At 32.3% G+C, this 24565-nt stretch overlaps 2 protein-coding genes across 3 annotated transcripts in view; both read left to right on the forward strand.

Annotated features, from left to right (window-relative positions):
* LOC123703500 (latrophilin Cirl) overlaps window positions 1-24565 on the forward strand; it is a 265780-nt gene that overhangs the window by 162438 nt on the left and 78777 nt on the right. The window lies entirely within an intron of this gene.
* On the forward strand, window positions 14372-16055 carry LOC123703501. Its single transcript, XM_045651527.1, has 2 exons — window positions 14372-15264; window positions 15689-16055. Exons 1-2 carry the CDS (start codon window positions 14811-14813, stop codon window positions 15742-15744), a joined length of 510 nt encoding a protein of 169 aa, XP_045507483.1. The 5' UTR covers window positions 14372-14810; the 3' UTR covers window positions 15745-16055.

The raw sequence follows: 24565 nt of genomic DNA on the forward strand, positions 1-24565 counted from the left end.
CAATTACCGTAGCAAGAGAAATAGGCCTATAGTTGGTCTGGTCCGCCAAATCACCTGTTTTATTTTTAACAATTGGCACTACGATAGTTTTTGTTAAATCACTGGGAAGATACTTATGCTGAATACACAGATTAAAAAACATTGATAACACTCTCGATATGTGAGGCCCTGCATACTTTAGGTGCTCAATACTTAGACCATCATGACCGGGAGATTTTCCTTATGATGGTACCCGTGTATTATGGAACTGAGATACATAATAATAATAAGGGCGTAGGGATGTGACGACCCCATCGCCCACGGTTGGAATATCTATTGTCTATGTGACAATAGATATTCCACCCGTGCAATCAGTCAACCCGCAGGACACCTTGTGGCGGGGTGTCGGGGAGTAGCGACCCCGCGGGAACCGAGTGCTCCCGGGGGAGGCCCCTGTCTTCATCTCCGGCTTGCCTTCACCGGCCGGTCGGAGTGAAGCCTGACGAGGACAGGACCCCCACCTCTGGCTTGCCTTAACCGGCCGGCCAGAGTGGAGTCGCGAGAGCTTTTAGCTCGAAGGGTGGATGCGAATCGTAAGTGGCGAGTGGGCACGTGATGCTGGACCCTCAGGGAGCGCGTGATCGTAGTTTAAAGTCCAGGGACGCCTCTCCACCCTTAGCTGCTCACAATATGTTGCCCCCTTGTCGCACTATTGCAGCGACTTATTTCGGGGGCCCATACAGTGAGAGGGCGAGTCACCACCTGCCAACAATTTTTTGCTATATTTTAGTAGAAAGGCAGGTGCCATAGTCTTCCATAGTTCTAAATTCCGGTCCATTAACATCCCTTTCCATAGCCCAGTTTATTTTGTTTCCTTATCTTGCAATAGTCCTACATCGGCCGCGGACTGCCCAGGGCTGTATCTCTATAGTGCAGTCATGGGCAGGCTGCGGCTGGTGTCCCACAACACAGTAAAGTTCTCGAAAGGGCCTCTGCGTGTTGGATCCGTGTCCCCACGTAAGCCTTCCAAAGGACCGGGTACCTACTTTCCTTATGATGGTACCCGAGTATTATGGAAGTGAGATACACATAATAATAATAATAATAAATCATTTATTTGCACCATTTTGAGTTACAAAAATTTAATGACCCAGGCTCCTAATATAGTTGTAAACTGTTTTTCAGGAGCCTGTGTTCACACTAATTTATTATCACTGTTACAATGGCGTATACATACACGAATTGTATACACATACATGGCGTATACATACACGAAACTAAAATGATTGTTTTAATATAGATGCTTCAGCTATATTTTTTTGGAAGTTGTAATACTTATTTAAAAAATATTAATTCGAACAGTAATATACTTCGATGTACCTACTAATATTCTTTAGGTCTATAATTCTTCCACTAGTACATACATGGCTTTCATTGCAAGTTAAAAAATATTGTGTAGGCATTTATATCATAGTTATTTATGTACTACTAGCTTTCCGACCGCGGCTTCGCCTCCGTTTTCAAAGAAAAACCCGTATAGTTCCCGTTCCCGTGGGATTTCCGGGATAAAAGCTATTCTATGTGTTAATCCAAGTTACCCTCTATAGATATGTGTGCTAAATTGTAATCGGTTCAGTAGAATTTGCGTGAAAGAGTAACAAACACACACACATCCTCACAAACTTTCGCATTTATAATATTAGTAGGACTTATTATAATGTACTAGTGAAATCGAAGGCATTAATTCATACAATGAAATATCCTAATATAATATAATTATGAACACAATGGTTATTTACAAGCTAAATAAACTTTATTTGTATTGCTGTTAATAACGTTCGAGTTCAAACCATATTTATGAAATGTTTTGTATGATTTAATTAATTTACTACTCGACTAAGTATTACATGCGACTTTGTTTGTATATCAATGATAATTTAAAATAAAAAGTAAAGACGTAAGAATGTATTGTCTTGACTTCTTAGTATTTTAATTGTCTGCTGGTGCATCAATATCCTGTTAAAAGATGTCTCATAAAATAAAATGGCATTGTGATGTCAATGGAGTTAATTTCCAATGATCCGGATAAATAAGATTTCTATACGAATAGTAATAAAGACTTTCATAGAATTGGCTATTGGTAAAGGCACCTATTACGTATGATTTCCAGTGTCGCTATCTAAAAAGAAAAGTTTAAAATAAAAAATATCACAAACAACGGAGAAAATAAAATAATACAAAGGAATTTGCATTCCTATCAGCATTCTGGAACGATTTTAATCGTCTCTCATTAAGCACATTGCTCTGCGTAACCACGCAGTTTTACGGCTGCCATTTTGAATTATTTTCATGAAAAAACAAAATGGCGATGCGTCGAGCAATAAAAAAATATTAATCGCTTGTGATATTGCGGTGGTGGGGACATAATTGTCTTTTTCTGTTATGCATAATTTAATTTCTTATGCAATTTACTGCAGAATTTGTGATACTCAGACAAAGAGATAGCAATAGTATTGTTTTTTTTTTTTTTTTTTGCAAACGTTATACATGCCGTGCTATTAACAAAATATACTTAATGTTACACTGAACAATCTAGGTGTAAATATGATTTATTTTTGGTGAAATCCAGCATTTTTTTACAGTGACGCACAAAAAAGCAATAACATATAAAAAGAAATTTCCCTATCACAAGAAAACGCTCGCCATTTAAAGTTACACTAAAAATAGATACATGCATTTCCAATATACTTTTCTACCACAAACAATGGCGAGGAGCGAAGACGGTTCTACTAAAATATTAAGCAGTCTATTCCTTCACTGACAGTGATCGCTTTTAGTATTTATAGAACTGTTTTCCGGATTACATATACCTAGGTAATTATTTGGTAGGATTGATTTTGTATGCGGGGAATTACCATTTGGCATTCATTTAACCCATTGAGCCCCGAGCGGCCCGATCGGTCCACGACACAATAGATTTTCTATTGTGCCTGTGATTCCGGGGCCTGAGTTATTTATATCTATTGGTAAGCGATTCATTATAATTGTAGAGTTGTAGGTGATGTAATGTAAAGATGATCCTGGCCTGACCAAGTTTTAGAATAGCCGGTAAATAATCTATCGTTTTTAACTCGTAAGTACATACTTAAACTTAATAATAAAAATAAAATAAATATAATATATATGTTTAATTTATTTATTATAAATATGAACTTACATTTATGACATAATTATGAATTCATCAATAGGCAAAAGTATATAAGTGTATTCAAACAGTTTAGATAATTATCAAAATTAGATAATTTTTATTTAACGTACCTATGACTTTACACCTAATGTGTGTCACATATCATGTCCCTTGTTAAAAAGTATTTACATAATAAAAAAGTATTTTCCGTTTAAACACATTTGTTTGATATAATATTCTTAAAGAGACGGACAGACCGTGGAAAAGCACAAATGGACATGAAGGTGTAATAAAAGTGTCCACTGCGTTTGTATTAGATGTCAACAGTCAACACTGACGGACACGGAAACTATTATCTGTATGTACTTTGTGTAGGATTATTATTTAGTACGGAAAAACTGCTTTAAGGATGTTCCTTGGTAAAATTTATATAATGTGTAATGTAGAGTTTTTTATTGAGTTATAACGAAACCATTTTCTTCGTATTTTGGTATAAAAATTACGCTTTCGTCTATTCAAGATATTTTTACTTATGTCGTATATTTACCGATAGCATTATGTATTTATGTGCATTAGACGTTTAGTAGGTATAAGTATCTATTGAAAATATATCAATAAAATCGTGTCCTAGGATTATCTATTTGGAAACATATCAACTTATTTAAATTTTGTTAATAATACAAGTTTCGTGCAAAATCTACCCTAAATTGTGTATCCAAACATTATTCTTAGGGTATAGTCCTCGAAATCATAACCAACTCGTATGTACCACTTGTACAAGTTTTCAGACTGCTATTAAAGATGGAGGTCGTGGAATAATTAATAAACAATTGTCTAGTACGTGCCGGCGGCTGCGTTAATTGAGTTGTGAGGACTGCATCTTCCACTTTAACTTTTGAGACTATTCCAATTTTATTGTGTACTAGATTTCCTCCCGCGGCTTCGCCCGCTTTGTCTAAAACCTAATAAATCACATACAAAAACCATCCTTGAATCACTCTATCTATAAAAATAAACTGCATTAAAATCCTTTAGTTTTAAAAATTTAAGCATACATAGGTACATATAGACAGAAACGGGAAGCGACTTTACTTTATACTATGTAGTGACAATGACGCCCAAATACTACAAAAAATTGAACAATTAAACTTTTATTAGAGCAAGAAGAAGTTAGTGTTATCTACTAAAATTTATGAATAGTTTGACTCAAACAAATAGTCAGATTAAATTAAAACTATCATTATAACATAATAATATTTCAAACGAAATACCTATTACAATATAAATTGAGAGAGCAGATTTATACAAAAAATTTAGCCTTTCTACGAATAGGTTAGATTTTCTTTTTATTTTGCCCAAGTAAGTCGTAAGGAAAAAATATGATAATAATATAAAAACCTCCGTCAACACCTCCGATTAGATTCTGTCAAATTTCGGTCCACTAGGAGGTTTTATCCGATCAGAGTAAATTGAATTGGATGTATTTCAAACTTTGTATTGTGTTGTGAATTAGTAATAAGATGTTGACATTGCTTGAGATTATGTGGTATGTGGGTTCGATGATTAGTCCTAAAAAAAATATGAGATTTCGATTTAGAAGTCTGTATACATATAAATAGAAGTATTAATTTTATAGAAGTAAAATTAATTGCAATACTGCTTCGAGCTTAGTTATTAGTTTAAATGAATATCGAATAATTAATCTGTAAACAGTAGTTTATTTTAAACTTACGAGTTCAGTAGTTGCATAAAATACCTTCTTATGAGTATTGTACAATATCCGAACTGCTACTATTCTACCGCAATAGCTTTTTATTTTATTAAAAAAAAACACAAGCAAAGTCGCAGCAAAACCCAGTTCAGTATAATAAATCCTCACACGCAATACCCTAGATATAGTGATATATCGTGGAATACCTCGCACTCGTATATGATTTACGATATTCAGAGTGGGCGGTATCGGGTGTACCAAGGAAATGTGAGCTTTTTTCAAGCATATATTACAAGTTTTTCGCAATTATTGGATGCGGCAGTGTCGTAGCTCGATGGTTTTTGTTTGTTTGGTTGTATAGATAGTTATTGAACTATGTTTTAGATTAAGTGTGTCTCAAATATTGGGAATACAGGTAGGTATATTGAATCATTTAGAACTTAGGTTAAATTCAAAATATTTGTTGATTGGAAAAGGGCACATTATAATATATTTTTTTTTGTTTCAGGTAAATCAATGTGCATACTCATACAAAGCTTCTTCGTTTTATTATGTAAGTGATATATTAGGTAAATAAGGTGTTGCCTGTCGCCTTGATATGTAAGTACTTAGATATTTAAACTGAAAACGAAAAATTTAAATGCAGCATACTTTAAAAATATCTACTAAAAATAGATTCGAAAATTTTACCATATAAATTTATAAAGGATAGAAAAAATTCGATCACGAGGCGGGACTTGAACCCGCATCCTTCGCGCCATTCCGGGGCGGATGCCTAACCAACTCAGCCACTCGTGACCCGCCTGAGCAATCTAATTATAAATTTATATTTATAAAGCATTTGAATGCCATAAAAACAAAAAAATATAAATTCAAGAAAAGGTCGTGTTCCATCGTTACAATATTGTATTCACTGAAAAGTGCTTCATATTGGTTGAAATGGTTGTTAAATCATCTCAATAGATGGCGCGCGGTGTGTCCCTTAAGACACATAAAACTGAAAGGATAGAATAAATTCGATTGCTCAGGCGGGTCACGAGTGGCTGAGTTGGTTAGGCATCCGCCCCGGAATGGCGCGAAGGATGCGGGTTCAAGTCCCGCCTCGTGATCGAATTTTTTCTATCCTTTATAAATTTATATTTATAAAGCATTTGAATGCCATAAAAACAAAAAAATATAAATTCAAATTTTACCATTTCAGGAAATTTGATAGCTTTCCAATTAAATTGAAACTCAATTTATTTGCACATTGTTACCAAATAACACAGCTTCAACCGTGGGTTTAACTAAAATTAGTTAAACAAATCTAATTAAGTTTTATCTCACGAGGTATCAAGTCTTATTCAGATTTGTTGCCCGTAACGTGGATTGCGAATAATCCGAAAGTATACGTAACTGTTATTAATGTAAGGTATAAATAATTTTTGTCTTTAAATATAAAAATGAAACCCGTTTTTCTTGGTCACGGCATCACGCGTGAACGGGTGGACCGATTTCGATAATTCATTTTTTATTATATTCCTTGTAGTACGAGGATTGTTCTTATTTAGAGAAAACGTAAATACGTATCACGGGCGAAGCCGGGGCGGACCGCTAGTACATTAGCAGTTAGATATGCAATTGTAAAACACAATGTTTAATAGAATAAAGTACCAGTTGAATTTTCGCAATTACGTACTTCAATTAAACTAACTTTAATGTGATTAAATCCGTAGTCGTAACGAAATAATTCTTGTAGAAAAAAAGCTTAATAACCGCTTCAGCCATGTTTTTGAAAACATTTCACACGCAAAAATGGAAATTAAAAAAAAAGCATCAGATTAATAATTTCAAATTCCCGACGTTCTAATTACAGACCGGGCAATCTACAAAACGTCTAGATTAGTCATTTCGCAAACATAACTCAATTAGCCTAACGTGAAACATAGGGTTGGCAACGGCAAGTTATAACAGAAAACTTTTTGTATTAGGTATAAAAATCATTTTTACCATTCTCACAGCATAAGTTGATTACAGTCTAAATAAATTTACATAATTAAATTCACAGTCCAACACATGATTAGACAACTATTTCTGTATGCCTGTTTCAGTTACCTTAATACCTCGAACCTCAACTTAAATTTAAACCGAAAGTTACTGATCCACCACCACGTTATTCATTGCAATTTTTTATTATTACTGAAAATCGATTTAAAACAAACATTGTGACAACCCTAGCGGTCGCTACCCGTCACAGAGCTTAGATAAATGGTTGTTTTAAATTATTTTACTTTAATATTCTGTTGTAAAAGCTGTAATCTGAACTAGCATTTTTCAAGCACATCGAATATTTGCATATGTTTTATTACTCTCTTCAGTTGGAACGATTTGAAATATCTATTGTGTTTTTGGTTATTTGTTGTGTTAAACTTTGTGATACAATTAATATTTTCCCGTAATAATTTTCAACATTTCTGTAATAACCTAAATAATAATGCCAATATAACTGTTAATATACCGGGATAGTTTTATATAATGATTTTGTAGAAAAAATATTAATACTATTTAATCGTACATTGAACCTTCAAAATTTAATTAAAAATCCATAGGAACATAATTTTTCTCATTGACATGAATGATTGAAGATATAATATTTTTCATTCATAATTTAATTATAATTTCTATAGAACACAATGAAAACACCCTTACCCTACTGCTTGTGTATAAAACAACGTTCAATACAAAAGCTGATTTGGAAGTAACACGTCAAAGACTCATTTGAGATTAATTGAATTTGATATTAGAAACCAATGTCAAAGGGTTCCAATTTGAATGTCACATAGTGTCGGTTATCAAAACAAGATTCTAAGGGTTAATTAAAATTCGCATTATCGCTTCAGGCCACGAACTTAATCTTAAGAAAATGGATTCTGATGACGGGTTAATGTACCGAAATTGTGATTTTATCTGGTAACCCCGGATTGATTACAATTGCCAATTGACGTTTTAGAATAGCGTTGTGATTGGTTGGATTTATGTTGGGATAATTTCTGTTTGACGATTGTCAATTGTATTTTCTATACCTACTTACTATAATAATATGATGTAGGTAATATAGTATCTTCGGAAAATATTACGCTTTAGGTGAAACGGTGTATACGAGGTATAAGTTTATACTCATAGAAATTATGTTTATAAAATATAAATGTAAATGTCGTACTTAAGTAATGTTGTTTTGTTGGTCGTATTCATTTTTTTACATACTTAATATGTATTTTTTGTGATTTTCTTACTTTAATACAAAACAAAGGATGGTATAGAGTTCATTCTTGTAAATAAATATTATTTGAATTGAAAACCACATATTATATTTCTTATTATAAATCGCTAACCTCTCACAATTTGGCCACACCCTAATAAATATTATTTCTACATTAAACAATAATTAGATGTCGTCCCGTACAATAATAGTTTTGTTTATTACACTTGTTTCTATCCAAGTTCATGAAATACACTAATATGTTATATTTATGTAAGTTTGTACTTAATCTCTGTAACTGGGCTACCGTCGCACGCTAAATGCACATTAATAATAAATACAGTAAATAAGTTTTTGCTCGGTCCAAGTCATAAGAAATAGGTGGATTTTAATAGTCACTTAAATAACAAATTAAACTGAATTAAAGGCTTTTTGTTGATTAATTAGGTTAATTATTATTCCTGAAGACCAATATTTAATTTAATATTTTATTGGTGAAGTCGATGTATATCTGACACAATTCAATAGTTACCGTGCTTAAAATGGTCATTTTCTAGTGTCCTAACTTCGGCTTAAAATTGTAGAAAATTATAAGTTATTACAGTCTGTTTTCGTAAGTAAGTGGTCATTTAAATCAACTCAGTTATGTTTCTATACCATCACTTCATATTATGAAACAAAATCACTGTACGTAAAGGCATTATTAAAGATCTAATAATTTTGTTTGAAAACTTCGCAACGGATAATAATGCGTTTTAATTATTGAATGGTTTTTGATTAAGATTGTTACATATCGAAGCCGCGAAGGCGAAGCCGCGGGGAAAAGCTAGTAAATATTTAAATCGCTACAGCTTATGACTTATACACGTCAGACGCAGTAATTAGGTTAAATGATCGCTAGTACGGCGCGGGCGATTTGCCTAGACGCAATCAATGTTAAACTTACTAACGAGTATTTTTCTTCACTTCCACGGAAATTGCCCGCCATTAATTTTGTTTTTATGTCACATTTAAAGTTTTAATAGTGCTGAAATTATAATGGAATTCCCCTTTTAGTTTTTGTTTATTGATTGCACCCGTAATGTATTTTAAGAAGCTTATGTTTGGTTTGCATTAGGTACATAGAATGGGGCATTTCAAAAGCTTACAGCGTTTGAAACAAAGGTCGCAGTAAGATTTTAACTTTAAAATTATTGATTTTGTTTTTGACGGCGTATTATTAACATGGTGATCTTTAAGGTACTTATCTAACTGGTTAGAGATGAAACACTAAGGGCCGATTTTTCAATCCTTGGTTAAAATTCTGTGCCTCCAGTGAATAAGGGAGTAAGACGAGTTATTCCCTTTGGTTTTTATTGCACCATTGGATTCAGCTCGTCAAAATACACAACATATCAAAAGGTCATATCTCTAGCTGCATCCTAACCCAGTTTTTCGAATGACCCAAACGGTATAAGTAGGGTGTGATAAACGGTATAAGTTACCTTATCCATCATTTTAGGCAATCGCAAAGGAACTATTCGTCTCGACTCAAAATAACCCACTAACACAAAGACATATGTGTAGTTATACTTTTTGAATAAAGACTTAATTCAATTTTGTTCCATCCGTGCTAACACTATTTTAGTATAAACGCAGTTGTGTCATTTTTCTAACATGAGCATAAAGGAACAACTCTGTGTCATTGGTTCAAGTGACGACATGAGACAGTTTTGCATTAATGCCGTGTTACTATTGGTCTATTTGAATACTGCACGGAAACAACGGACACTATTCCTTTTTGCTTAATAATATTTTTCAATCTTTTTTTATTTATCAGTTAACTTGGGATACTAATAATATTTCTATGGAAGTTAACTATTTTTTGCAATAGTATCTATTAAAAATACAGTTTTAATTAACACATTAAGTGCTAATATTATACTCCTTGTTTATATAAATACAGAACGATAATTGAATAATCTAAAAAAAGCCAACAAAAATGTTAAACTTATAATATTTTCTTCTTATATTTGGGTAAGTTTTATAAAAAATAACTAGTTTTTAATCTTTTTTTTTATTTAATCTAACTACAATAATACTATAATTATAGACGCATAGAAAAAAAAATTTATAACCAGTCTTGACAATTATGAATATTGTGTTCTCTCTCATATAGCGTTTTAGCCACTGTAATTTGTCTTTTTATAGGAAAAAAATCCGCAATATCGAAACTATTTTGGTCCTGCATTATCGTAAACACTAAACATATTAAGGATACTCTGCAGGTACCATATATTTTGAAAAAATTTGGATATTGCCACGTAGAGTCTCTTCAAGTCGTATTTGCATCCAAGGCACCTTCAAATCTGTGCTTAATTTTTTCATAAAATCTTTGCAGCTCATTGTTTTTTCTTTATTTATCTATATTATTTTGATATTATAAGATAAATTGTTAAAATTCCATATCATGCCGTAAAATATTGCCACTGACCACCTATAACTTTCCCTGTAAGGTAACTGAACATACCTACAGGAATATGGTTTTCGAGCTTCTCTTATCTCTTAATAGTGCTTGTATCCTCAATGTATAACCACCATGATATATTCGGTTTTTCTCCGGACAACATCTTCAGCCACCCAATCCTCTTGCTTGGAGTCCAAATCCAGCGGAGGACAATAATCGTCATTTACTAAAATTGAAGGTTTTTCGTCCTAGTGTTAAAGTTTTCTGGATCCTATTTTATACTCAATATATAGTATATAATACTATATCATGTAAAACGTGACTTGGAATAAAAATATTCAAATAAATCAACACAAAATATTTTTTTTTAAACAATCGTAAAAGTTACGAAAAGCCCAATTATACGTCAAAATGACGTACAACATCCTCTTTACTACAAAATGGCGGAATTTACCGGGATGAGCCAACTATGTACTGCTAGGTCTCGACGGCTAATGAGTTGTTTCTGGATTTCGAAGCGATTCGATGGTAAATAATATAGAAAAGACAAAGTTATTTCGCCGCGGTGTACATTAAATTTACGTAGATTGGACTTCTAGGGTTAAATGCATAAACACCTACATGTTGTTTTGTTTTTATTATATCTAATAACGATAAAAAATCCGTTGATTTTATTCGTTTTTCAAACTACATGCATGGTTGTTCCACTAAAAGGCCTCAATTGAGTCATAAAGTACACAAATTTCAAGCATAATAAGTCGCATCATTTCTATAAAACCAAAACTGGCAATAATTTAAGTCGTGTTATGCGACTATGAACATAGTGCATTAGGGCATAAGTCGTTATATTGCAAAGAGCAAAAAAAACCTTATGTGAATACATTGAGTTATTCCATGAAGTACTCGTTCATAAGGGAACAACTACAAAAAAACACGAAAAAAGTATATTTATGGGGTTGTTACAATATCTGTTCATATGTAAAACTAAAGTCTAACATCATATCTTACCCATACAAGCTTAAAAATTTGAAGTTATAAAGATTTAGTGTTGATATATAGTTTTTTGTCTCTCCTGAAAAGTGCTGTTTTTGAGTTATTCCCTTATTCACTGGAGGCACAGAATTTATCCGTCCAATAAAGTATTACACGAACATTTTAATATGTCACCTGTAAACTGTCAAATACGGAGAATTAGAATACATTTTTTAAATGGTAGTTTAATACGTTATTCGATGAATAAGTTTTAACCAACGATTGAAAAATCAGCTAAGTGTTTCATCTCCAACCAGTTAGATAAGTACCTACCCAGATAAATGATCACCATGTTAATAAACATATTACGAACAACTCAATATTTTATTAATTGCACAACTTTGTTTTACAGTTATATCTCTGATTTACCCTAAGGGGTATTTATTAATTATAAACAATTACTCACACTCACATTCATCGGACTTTTAATGAATACAATTAAGTCATAATCGATACAGCAGTTTTGACTGTCACAAATATGTAGTTATATCACGGCAATTTGCTTATCAGTTAAAACAAGTGTTATTAATAATCGTTATTGTTATTTTAAACTTTATATCGGTAACTGTTAGCCGTTTATTTCATTGCCGATTTAAACTTTATCGATTTATTTGCGAATAAATCGTTGCAGTTTTTTCTTTTATTTCCATAATATTATAAATGATTCGAATGAATAAAACGTTCGTATTGATCATGAAGGAAAAAAGTTATAGGTTAATAATAAAAATGCGCATTTGAAATATTAAATTAATATAAATTTTATAGTAAATAGCTTACAAAACGATTTATGTCTATTATTTTGTGAAAAGTGAGATTGCATAGTATCTTATCTAATCTTCGTGAAGATGATGAACTGATTTTTAATTTTGATGACAAAAATAAAAATTTGTATTATGTCATGATATTAAAGTTTGTTTTTCCGTGGTTTTATCAAAATGTAATTTTAATTTATATAGACAGATATAAGTGATTTATCATCACATCCAAATTCTGTAACATTTACATACAAGCTTAACCTAATAACTTGCTTTTGTACGAAGGAATTGAATATCAAATATAGAATTTACATGATTTATTACATTATTTATACGATGTAAGCTTGAGTCTCGTATTAGATTTACTTGGACCAATAGCGCAATGTATTGAAGATATACGAATTTTGGATGCGCTTTAATAATATGTATTTAAATGGATATTTAACTATAGGTAGGTACTATAACTATACTATTTTCCGTATTAATATAGTTCGTAATAATTACCTCGAATTCCTGTTACATTACAAAAGTAAAATCAATCGTAAAGTTTTCTTATAATTATATTCCTAATTTTCGCGCAACCGTTTTAACTTTTGATTTCATTAGAAACTTTTTCACTATAATACACATCAGAAAAGGATTAACGAAATTGGTCTAGCAGTTCACGTGTATTGTTATATTATTGTTATAATCATTGATATAATAACAAAATTCAAGCCTCATAGGGCAAAGAATGACCTTAAACCTTTGAAGGTAATTTGGGTCGTTATGTTATTTTTGGAATTACGATTTTTTACCACAATTAATCAATTATTAAGGGAACAATAACTTGACATTCACTTGAGTAACTTAACTTTGACTTTTGTTTCAAAGTCATGGTCTGTATTAATCGATTATTCTACTTTAATAATAGTTAATAATAGTAAGTTGAAAACTTTATTATTATTGTATTGAAGTTTTTAAGCATTATTTGTTGAATACCAAAAAAAAAGAGCAGGTGCCGAGCACACGTGTCAGATGTGAAACTACTATAGCATGATACAAAGACAACAAAATCGTCGCCTTATTCCATGACGTGACGGTATTGCCATGACGCTACCTTGAAATTTTACTCTCAACGCGCCTAAAGAATTTTCACTTAAAAAATAGATAGGTAGGTACCTAATCTTGAAACTAAATTGAAATCTTATCAATTTAATTAAATCATATATTTTAAACACATTTTACTCTATTTTGAAGCCCATTATGATATATTGTTCTTTTAAGCGTAATACGAATACCGTTTTTGTTACATTTAAACATACGTCTACCACATGCGAGAATCTCACTCATTATGGCTCATTATTTGGAACATTAAACTATCCGATCCATTAATTAAGATTTAGTTACGGTCTTGTAATAGACCACCATATGATATTTATTAATGTAGTTTATATAGGTTAACATGAATGTTTTAGCTTTGGCTACTACAAATTCGATGTCTGTTTATTAGACCTATGTTTAATTATTAAAAAGGAATTCTTAATAATAGATCTTTATATTGCAATAACTTTTAGAATAAATCTAGAAATAACTTTTGAGGAACTCAGCTTTAATAAAATGTCCATCGTGAGAAATGTTATTAAATCAAAAGCTTACTTACAAAGAACACTAAAATACACATTAATTAAGAATAAAAAATATCCTTTTCTCTGTAATCTAAAAGTTTGTTTGATTTATTTACACTACGATGTCCAAAGCGCATTGCGCAAGCGCAAAGCGGATCACAATAATCTACCAAAAAAATACCGATTTCTGAATATTGTGTACTTTATAGATTTAAGGGCCCTTAGTAGGTGAACACGGCAAAATGGACTGTTTTCTATGAGCTATAATTGAAAATATTGAAGTTTTTTCGAACTGAAATTTCAAATATGTATTACAGAACGTATAAGTGATGGGGATGACTGTTTCCAAAACACGATTGGAAAAATTTTGGTAGATAAAAAAAATCCTGAAGTTACCTCTAAAATATCATATATGTGGGAATAGGATAAATAATTAAGATTGTATTTCATAACTACTTTTATTTTTAGTCTGTGCTTTTCTATTATTTAATCTGTGGATATGTTATCTGTAGACTGTAAAACGATCTATGTTGTCTATGACTTGACTTTGTGTTTTTTGGTAGGTACGATGTAATGGAGGATTGTTAAAATGTATTTTTGATATGTAACCGGTGTCTGGGAAATAAATCGATTGGGCGAATTTGGCTTTTCATTTACACCATCCCCACATAATTTGGGGGCTCGTCCGGGATACGGGATGGTGGAATAAAGAAAAAACAGACGAAGACTATGATGCCGGTGATTTAACCTGATTAAGAATTTACGAATTACGAACGAAGACTAAGATTTAAAGAAGCTTATGATTATACGATTACGACTTGAAGACTATAAAACTTTTTATTTACATTATTCAACATGCCGCCGAAACGAGTAAAAGATGATGATGATTGTGGTGAACCATCGCCGCGTATTTCCTTCAATGACTTAGAGAAATCAATGACGCCATTTTCGGGTGATGATGCCTATGGCATCGAAACATTCGTAAAAGATTTTGAAGATATTTCCTCTTTAATGCAATGGGGCGAAATAGAAAAACTCATATTTTCGAAGCGGCTTCTCGCGGGAACCGCCAAGCTATTTTTACGTTCACTAAGTGGGACCACCACGTGGGATACACTTAAGTCTGAGCTCCGTGAGGAATTTGGTAAGAAGTTGAACAGTGCAACTGTTCACAAGAGACTTTCAACTCGCCGGATGAAGATGAATGAGACTCATCAGCAATATTTTTTACATATGAAGGAACTTGCAGTACTTGGGAATGTTGAAGATGAAGCCCTGATGGAATATGTCATCGACGGTATTAAAGACAGTGAGTCCAACAAAAATATTTTATATGGCGCTTGTAACATTAAAGAATTCAGAAAGAAATTAGACATTTATTCAGAAATTAAGAAAAAATCATATTCACCTAATAAGATTCAAAGTAATTCAGTATCAAAGTCCATTGGCATGAAAATTCAAAAAACACTACGAGTAAAGAGATGTTTCAATTGTGGAGATTTAGATCATGAGTCGCCTAATTGTACTAAAGGCATTAAATGTTTTAAATGCAACTTGTTTGGCCATAAATCAACTGAATGTTCTAAAAGTATAAAAAAGAGTTTGGAAATTATGTCAACTAAAAATAATATTGATGTGAGACCTTTCAAGAAGCTGAAAATAAATAATATTGATGTAGAAGCCCTGATTGATACCGGAAGCGATGCTAATTTAATAATTATGTCTTATTTTAGGAAGATTCAAGGTGAAAAATTGTTATCTTATAGTTCAGGAACAACAGAAACTTTAACTGGAATAGCTGAAAAGGAAATTTATACAAAAGGATCTTTCACAGCGAAAATTGAAATTGATGATTGTTATTTTGAAACTTTATTTTATGTTGTTGATGATGGCGCTATCCCTGTCAACATTATATTAGGAAATCCTGTACTGAAAGAAGTAGAAATCAATTTTAAATCTGGAACTATCACTGCAACAAGAATATTACACCTTACAATGCTAGAGAATGAAAATGAAGATATCACAAATATTGAAAACAAAGAATATAAGAATAAAATACAGAATATTATAAAAGAATATAACCCCAAAAGATGTACTAAAGCATCAAATGTAAAACTTAAAATATTATTAACCGATGATGTACCAGTTTATCAGAATCCACGACGATTGTCACCTTTGGAGCTTAACATTGTTGACAAACAGATTAAAGAATGGCTTGATGAAGGAATAATAAAAACAAGTACCTAAGTCTGATTATGCTAGTCCAATAGTGCTTGCAAAAAAGAAGAATGGAATGTTATGGAAGATTAAAGATGGAAATAAATTAATGGTTGTACCTAAGAAAATGCAAAATGAAATTATAAGAAATCATCATGAAAACGGACATTTTGGTTGTGTTAAGACTGAGGAATTAATAAATAGAAATTATTATATGGAGAATTTAAAAGAAAAGATTAAAACAAACATTGATAATTGCGTGGAATGTATACTTAATTCAAATAAAAGAGGAAAGAAGGAAGGATTTCTACATGTAATAGATAAAGGTGATTTACCATTGTCTACTTACCATATTGATCATCTACGACTGTTGACTCATCTGGGACAGATGATTCTGCAGGATGACCGTGTGGGAATAGGATAAATAATTAAGATTGTATTTCATAACTACTTTTATTTTTAGTCTGTGCTTTTCTATTATTTAATCTGTGGATATGTTATCTGTAGACTGTAAAACGATCTATGTTGTCTATGACTTGACTTTGTGTTTTTTGGTAGGTACGATGTAATGGAGGATTGTTAAAATGTATTTTTGATATGTAACCGGTGTCTGGGAAATAAATCGATTGGGCGAATTTGGCTTTTCATTTACACCATCCCCACATATAAATGCTCATTACAACCGTATTTTACGATAATAATTCGTATAAAATCATAAATACATAGGTATTTACCTTCTCGATTTCGTGACTGTTTTAGATTTAGAAAATACTAAATATTTTCATTCACTTTTTGATAAAAATGTGAATGGCGCTTACGATTTTTAGTTTCCAGCACATTGATTCCATACTAAACGCGGACCCCCTCACCGCTTACCTCAGGCCCGAATAGCTGAATTTTCGCTGACCACCTACCCCCCCCTAATATGAGAACGTTGAGATCACTTTTTTAATATTCTGTTTAGCCCATTCGTGCTATAGCTAAGAAGTCTTGGGTCTTGGCAAATGTTAAAAATATATTACGACGATTCATAAGTATTTCTGGAAGAAATCTAACCGAAGATATATGGATTTTTGGTTCGATTTCCAGAAATTATTCCTATATATCTAATGCTAAAAGTTATGTTAATACAGGTTAATAAAATCGCACATCGTATCTTAACGGAAATACAATGTAAAACAAAAAGTATACCATATCATATCCTCAGCCACCGTCAGATAATGAAGTGCATTTGATTGCAGCCGCTCAATGCAAATTACAAGGTATGAACCAATTAGTTCACATTGCAATACGACGCAAAGTTGCCGTGATTATAGTGCCCCGGTGTAGCTAACACTTGCCACGGTGCGTTTAACTGAACAATTGTTTATGGATAAAAATATGGCGGTGAGAAACTGCGAAAGTTCTTATCACTATGGTATATAACAAAGTCGCTTTCTCTGTCCCTGTATATCCTTAAATCTTTAAACTACGTAACGGATTTTGATGCTTTTTTAATAGATAGAGTGATTCGCATTCGGTTAAAGTACATAATTTATTAGGTTTTAGAAAAAGCGGGCGAAGCCAGATGTTTATAATTTGACACTAGCTGGAACCAGCGGTGTCACTCGCGTGGTCTTCAGTCTATGTGCTAAGGTAGACAGTGATATATCTCTGTGCCAAATTTCATACAGATCAGATTAGCTACATTACATGAAAGAGTAACAAACATGCAAACATTATTACAAACTTTTGCGTTCATAATGTTAGTATGATCAAATGCTCAAAGCCTCCTAGTCTTAAATGTATATTATTACAAGTGAAAAATATAACATTTTATTCTTGACAATAATATATATTCAACATTCAATTCATACATGTAACGTGATAAAAACGTGGGTTAATAAATAGCCAGAACTGATGATGATACATTACTTTTTTATTAACCTACAATAATGTTATTCGCAATTCGCAGAACTGTCACTGATAGGGTAGGTATTATCAGCATTCAGTTAGCACAAATTTAATTATCTCAAATCCAAATATAATAGTGAAATTTCATTAAATAATTCCATGAAAGTTGCTGTTAAAATCACCTACATGAGAATGTTTTTACAAATTTACAAAGGTGTGACTAGAAAGTTTCTATCATTTACCACAAAAACTAGTAAAATACATCAAACAATTCTCTGAAAAATAATGTTTAAACTCCCATAGAAAATGCACAGTTCTGTGAAGCAAATGAACACGTATTTCCTATAACAAGCTTCAAATGAAGCTACATTACACGTAGGTAGTAATTTCAGCAGCCATCTGATTCTATACTTGACTGTAGTAGTATTAACATCTAACTAATAGTTCAAGTGTTAACGGTATCGCTTTCATTGTAACTTCTAATAAGTGGCCATCTTACATAATTGGAAGCAATTTTCTTCGTCTCAACACATTACGAGGTGTTTTAATGATATAATGGCAGTTCAATGCTATGTTTCGCAAGATTGATCTTTCGGGTAATCATTTTTGGCGGGCATTTTAGGTTTCATGTTTTATGAAGATAAATTTGTAATTTATTAGCCTTGTTAAATTTAATGCGAATTGAGATGTACACGAGACCAAGTACAAGTCATCTTATTAACTTTCGACCGGTATTTTTGTTTTAAATTAATCACTATAAAATTGAATGCAACAAAATCAATCTAGACAGTTTTAAATTTATTATTTAACTAAAATAACAAACAAGAAGTCCGCAAAGCAAGTTGTATCCCCCGACTGCGGCGAAACAGTAAAGCGTAGCTCATCGCTTATAATTTCAAATCAGATATAACCGGCTAAAACCGGACCGGACCGCCTCTAACCGCCCCGAACTGGATTACAACCGGGACGTTCTGGTATAGAAACTGGATTAATCCGGTAAAGTTGTGCGCATGGTTACGCTGATTTGGAAACTTGTTCTTGTTTGTTTCTTGAGATACCAATGTTGTATTGAGTGGTCTAGAATTATATTCGCTGATAGCAGTAATTTGTAGTAGCTATATGCACTCACTCACATAAACTGTAAAAAGACAGTGTAAGCTCTGCAGTATTATTAACATCTATGGTACCAACAAAAAAAAAATAATGATAATCAGTTCCAATTTTAAAAGTACAAAAATGGTAGTGAATGTTTAAATCAGGCTCTAGTTACTTATGTCACACTAATATTAGAATCCATAACTATTCCGCAATATCCGATCCCCTTTTGATGTTACCATTTTAGCAGTATATCAATTAGTGTTGGACATTCCATAATACCAATTCAATTAAAAATACCAAGCGTATGGTTCAGCGAATAATGCAATACGTTTCAGCTTATATTTAAGGAACGTATAATATTTGTAGTGTGTTTTATGTGTAAATGTTAACAGTATCGTTGCACACAGTTATTGCAGCAAGAGAATATTTATTCAAATATGAAGAAAATATTCCAAGTTTGTATTCTTGGCTAAAATGATATTTCCATTTGAAAGAACGGCAAATGCAACGTTTTAAACTATTGAATTTTTGATATCTTGTTTGCGACAATCTTAATTTATAGCTTTGTTCATTTTATGTGAATGGCTTTTATGTTGTTAAATATTACATTTTATGCAAACATTTATCCGTAGTTTTGAGGATTGTTATAGTTTTTGTCGATTGGCTTGCGCTCCAGATCTTGTTTCATAGAAACTTTGTTCATATTTACGTTATTCAGCCTACAGGCACTCCTTACACAAATAACAACATAAAAATTTCATCGTGTTTTCATCATTTTTTTGCGAATACAATTTATTTTTTATATTTACAAATAAATCGAATAAATAGGTTAGAATTTGTAATTTAACAACATTGCGTTTTGAATCCTTTAAAGATTCTTGAGAAACTTTCAGCGATATATAACTTTATTACTATTATTTAAAGAAGCAATTAGCTATCTGTTAAACGTTCCTACCTCCATTCCTTTAATTCTACATCTGTATGAAAACACGTGTTCTTATCTAGATCAAACAAAATTGACGAACTTTCTTCATTATTAGAATCAGAAGACTTATTAGCTGCTCCGGTTTCTCATTACACACTATCAAACATACCATCTTAATATAAGTTTGCCAAAATTTGCAGAGAGGTAAATATAGCCGTTCCTAAGTTTATCTTGCGGTCTAGGCATTATGAAGTCACCTGAGGATAGGGGATCCACGACTTTCTGGGGATTTTCGTCGTTGAATATTTTCACTCAATATAAGCAATAGTTTTGGATATACGAGTGTTTCGTATTTTGCTGAATGTTCAAAGTGAGAATTCAGAATTATTAAATTTATACCTTATTGTATACCGCTTGTAAAAGTCAAGGACCTAGTTAAGATGTGGAAGTGGGCCCAAAGGGGGCACCTTACCGGAAAATTAAAAAAAATGAAGTTTGAAAAGAAGTTAAACCATTTATTTTTTTGCAAAAAGTTCCATTACTAAATACTTTTGAATGCTAAGAGGTTAAATTTGTCAAAAGTTAAAGTATATAATAATTATTAACAGATTACTAAAAGCCTACGATTGCCTGCTTTGCCTGAAGGGGTGGCCTAAAGCGGGCTTTCGTTTAGGGCAAAACGGGCAGTAGTTGGGTAAAGCGGGCAGGCCTGGATTTAAACAGCAGATTTCAAAATATACAGCCACAAATAATATATAAAATGAATAGAGTAAAAGACAAAAATATTTTATAAGTTATGTATTTCAAACAGTCACACAATTATTTTTAAATTTATATATGAAACAAAAAACAAAGGAACTTAAAAAAATATCATTACAAAATATCATTACAAAATTAGTTACTTAAAAAAATAATCATTACAAAATTAAAAATAAATTTATAATTGTCATTAATGATGAAACAAATTATAAAGGTCGGCATAACATGTGAACGACAAGTATTTTAAACAAAATAATTCCTAAAATACCTAATGTACCTAATAGGTAAGTATACAAGTTCCATAAATTCTTATTTAGACAGCCCGTAAAATAAAGAGTCCACGTATTCCAAAAGCTCCATATCTTGTTCCGTAGAAAAAACAGTAGTTAACCTACCAAGCTCATTACACGAACGATTTAAGATGTCTTTGCAATGTCGTTCTTGGAATCCCATATTTAGTTGCTACTTTTTTGACAGGTTTTCCTAACTCTTGCACTTCTCGCATTGCTTGCTGCATAATTGAGCGTTGCCATGAGGCTTGTGAAGTTTTACGCTTATATTTACTAACCATATGAAAGGAAAAAGCAAATTAACAAAAGAATGTATGTGTGTGTAATGAATGAAAGAAAGAATGTAAGTGAATTTTAGCGGACGGGGCAAAGCGGGCGCGTGCCCGCTTTACCCTGCCCGCTTTGCCTTTTTCGACATATGAAAGGTTCAGACGAAATTCTAACATCAAAATTTTTAGACACGTGGATTTTTATGGAACTAAAATACGGCCAGATAGCCACTTAATAACTTACAAATTTTTATTAAAGGATTGTAAACACCAAAATAAAAAGAACACATATTACATACCTTGCAATATTTTTCAAAAATCATCGAAAAACATTTATTTGTTGCAGCTTGTAAATGCGTGCTCGCAAGCGAATCAAACGACTGCCGCGAGGTGGGCTAGGGGTGTGGGGATCGTGCTCACGCGTCGCGCGCGCGCCATTATTTAAAATTCCGATACTATACTGAGTGCCCGCTTTAGGCTCTGTGCCCACTTTAGGCCTCCTTCCCCTATCTCATTAAAAGCGGTCTTATCACTCCACTCTGCTTAGTAGCAGATTGTCTGATAGATATAGTTATCTATCAGACAATCTAAACTTCACTTTAATTAGATAGTAATTAATATCTAACTTATATTTTCACGTAGTTTACAACATTTTTATACTTATTGTGACTCTACTGACCTACTTCAAGAGCTAGATTAAATGGTTTTCGACTCGAAGCCAAATGTGGATAAATTTTGCCTCATATTTAGGTTTCGTGTCATTATGAATAAGTGAATGCGCGTGAAACATTTACATTAGATTACATATCTAGTTGAATCTCATATTTTTAACATCATTTCTACCAAGTTCTGTATTTCTAGTTCACTTTACGAATTGTTTTTTAAATCTAAATCAACACAAAATTGATCGAAACCAATGTTAACATTTTTGTACATTTTTTTGTTAATAGGTATGCTTAAAAACTACTTCGATATACGATATTCTATCATAAACTAATAATTCCTTCAGATACTTTTTTTTTATTTATTATTTATCCTTAGTTTAAATCTCGCGGAATTAGAATAAATTTGTTATTTATCCTTAGTTTAAATCTCGCGGAATTAGAATAAATTTATTATTTATCCTTAGTTTAAATCTCACGGATTCGGGGCGAACAGCTAGTTACGTCAATAGCAGTATCTCCACATGTTTCGATGTTAAAGCTTGAACGACACCAATAAAAAGAGCACTTGTTGTAAAATCTATATTATCTAAACATACACAGATGTTATTCGCATGAATTCACAGACCAAGTTTCCACAGAAGCCAGCGGTGCGTAAATTAATTACTATACATTAATTAGACGTGTGATCTTCAAAGGACTCATATAATGTACTTAATGTTCTTATGTAAATATCCAAATGAGTTCGAGCTTCTGATGTATGGACATGTTTCATTGGTATGCCACTTTTATTTTCTGTTCAAAAATCTGTTTTCGGCAATTACATTTGTACAATTTTATTGAGTAGGATCTTATTCGCTTGATTTTATGTGAAATTTCATGTTTAATTTGTATTTTATTGCATAAAAGGATCAAAGAAACTAATTTTCTTCCTGCATTCCTAAGTTGTTATAACTAAACTTTTGTGTTAGCTTATTCAGCGAACGTGTACGGTGTCTATTTGCATCTCATATCGGATTCCAAAAGTTTTTCGTTTTCGGAATCATATAAAACCATATTCATGCTTTCACGCTGTTCTCACGCGAACAATTTTACAACATAAAACTTTGATTGCATTCGTAACTTTACCTTATTGAAGATTAAATGATTATTAGCAAAAATATGCCATTTCAAATTAGTTACGTTTGATTTAATTATTTTTCAAAGTTCAACGTCTAAACTGGCAGTTGAACGTTAACGTGAATACGAAAGAGTAGTAGTCCAAATATAACTCCCTGTGAGACACCTAAAATCACTATACGTCCTTTAGCCCGCCAACAACCGTTGCCAATGCGGTTCTGAGACACATACCTTGGGATATATTCTCTGCGATTAAATTACCGTCAGCAACGGCATCGAGACGTGAGCACACTGAAATGACAGCACAAAGTCTTATAACCACATTATCATATGCTTTCTTTCGAACGTTTTTGAAAATTTTACGAGGAAATGTTTTACAAAGTAAGTAATGTAACCTAATTTTTATTATTACATTAAAAATGAATCTTCTGAAGTAAAAACCTCGCTCATAAATAATGGAATCCCATCGTCATCCACAATAAATGTATTTTTTATTAATGGCAAAATAAACTTCAACGCTTTACATCGTTTATAACTGCCAAAGTATTGAAGCGTCGGAAGTAGAAATGTAAACAATAAACACAAAGAAATATATAAACCCCCGAAGATATATTACGATGTAAGAGCGGAGTGGAATTATGAAATTTAACCGAGTCTGGTACCGGTCGAACGGATCCGAATATCGGAGTTTACGAGTAACTTCAGCAAAGTTCCCAAGTCGCGCCAACTCTACCGCGATCGCTTTGAAAAATGAATTGTCTGCACTTCAAATATATGGTTTAAGTTGAGAAGCTGCGAGAAATATGAAGAATATTTCTTGTGAATCTTTACGTCTCTTTGTTATCATTTTGGAGTTACTTGCGCTTTTAAATTCTGTACTTTGTGGTGGTACTCTTGTAATATTGGAGCTTGAAATATAAAGAAACATATATCAGATGAATAAATCAAAATGTAGAACTTTTAAAATCTGTCACGTAAGATACCTACATTTAGAAAAGGATTACTATTGTTTTTGTTTCTAATTGCTGTAGCTTTAACTTCAGGATTATATACATCACCTTACTCCATCTCGCTTAGATCCCAAGGTAAGTTGCATAGCTCGGCATCTTAGATGGATACAATAATCATATGCAAAGTGATCATTAAGTATGCGGGCTGCATCTTGCTGCATGCGACGTTGAATCTAGCTGTGACATTTGAATATTCTGTATAATAAATAGCACTCCATGTGTCCCACTTTTTGTTGTGACATTGAAAGATATATTCAATGTGAATGTCATTATAATTGGAGAGGTTTCAACATTGAGAGAATTATTACGTGTGCCTTCGTTGAGCTCGCATTTGTGTTTTATCCGAGGTTTTCTCTTACCATTCTATT

This window comes from Colias croceus, chromosome 26 (assembly GCF_905220415.1).
Source record: "Colias croceus chromosome 26, ilColCroc2.1".
In the NCBI taxonomy this organism is placed as follows: domain Eukaryota; kingdom Metazoa; phylum Arthropoda; class Insecta; order Lepidoptera; family Pieridae; genus Colias; species Colias croceus.

Bases quoted from the DNA above. Each gene is read 5' to 3' on its own strand.
- LOC123703501 (XM_045651527.1), top strand. From the start codon at position 14,811: ATGCCGCCGAAACGAGTAAAAGATGATGATGATTGTGGTGAACCATCG. The intron at 15,265-15,688 runs GTGAGTCCAACA...GTCTTATTTTAG, and splicing joins CATCGACGGTATTAAAGACA to GAAGATTCAAGGTGAAAAAT.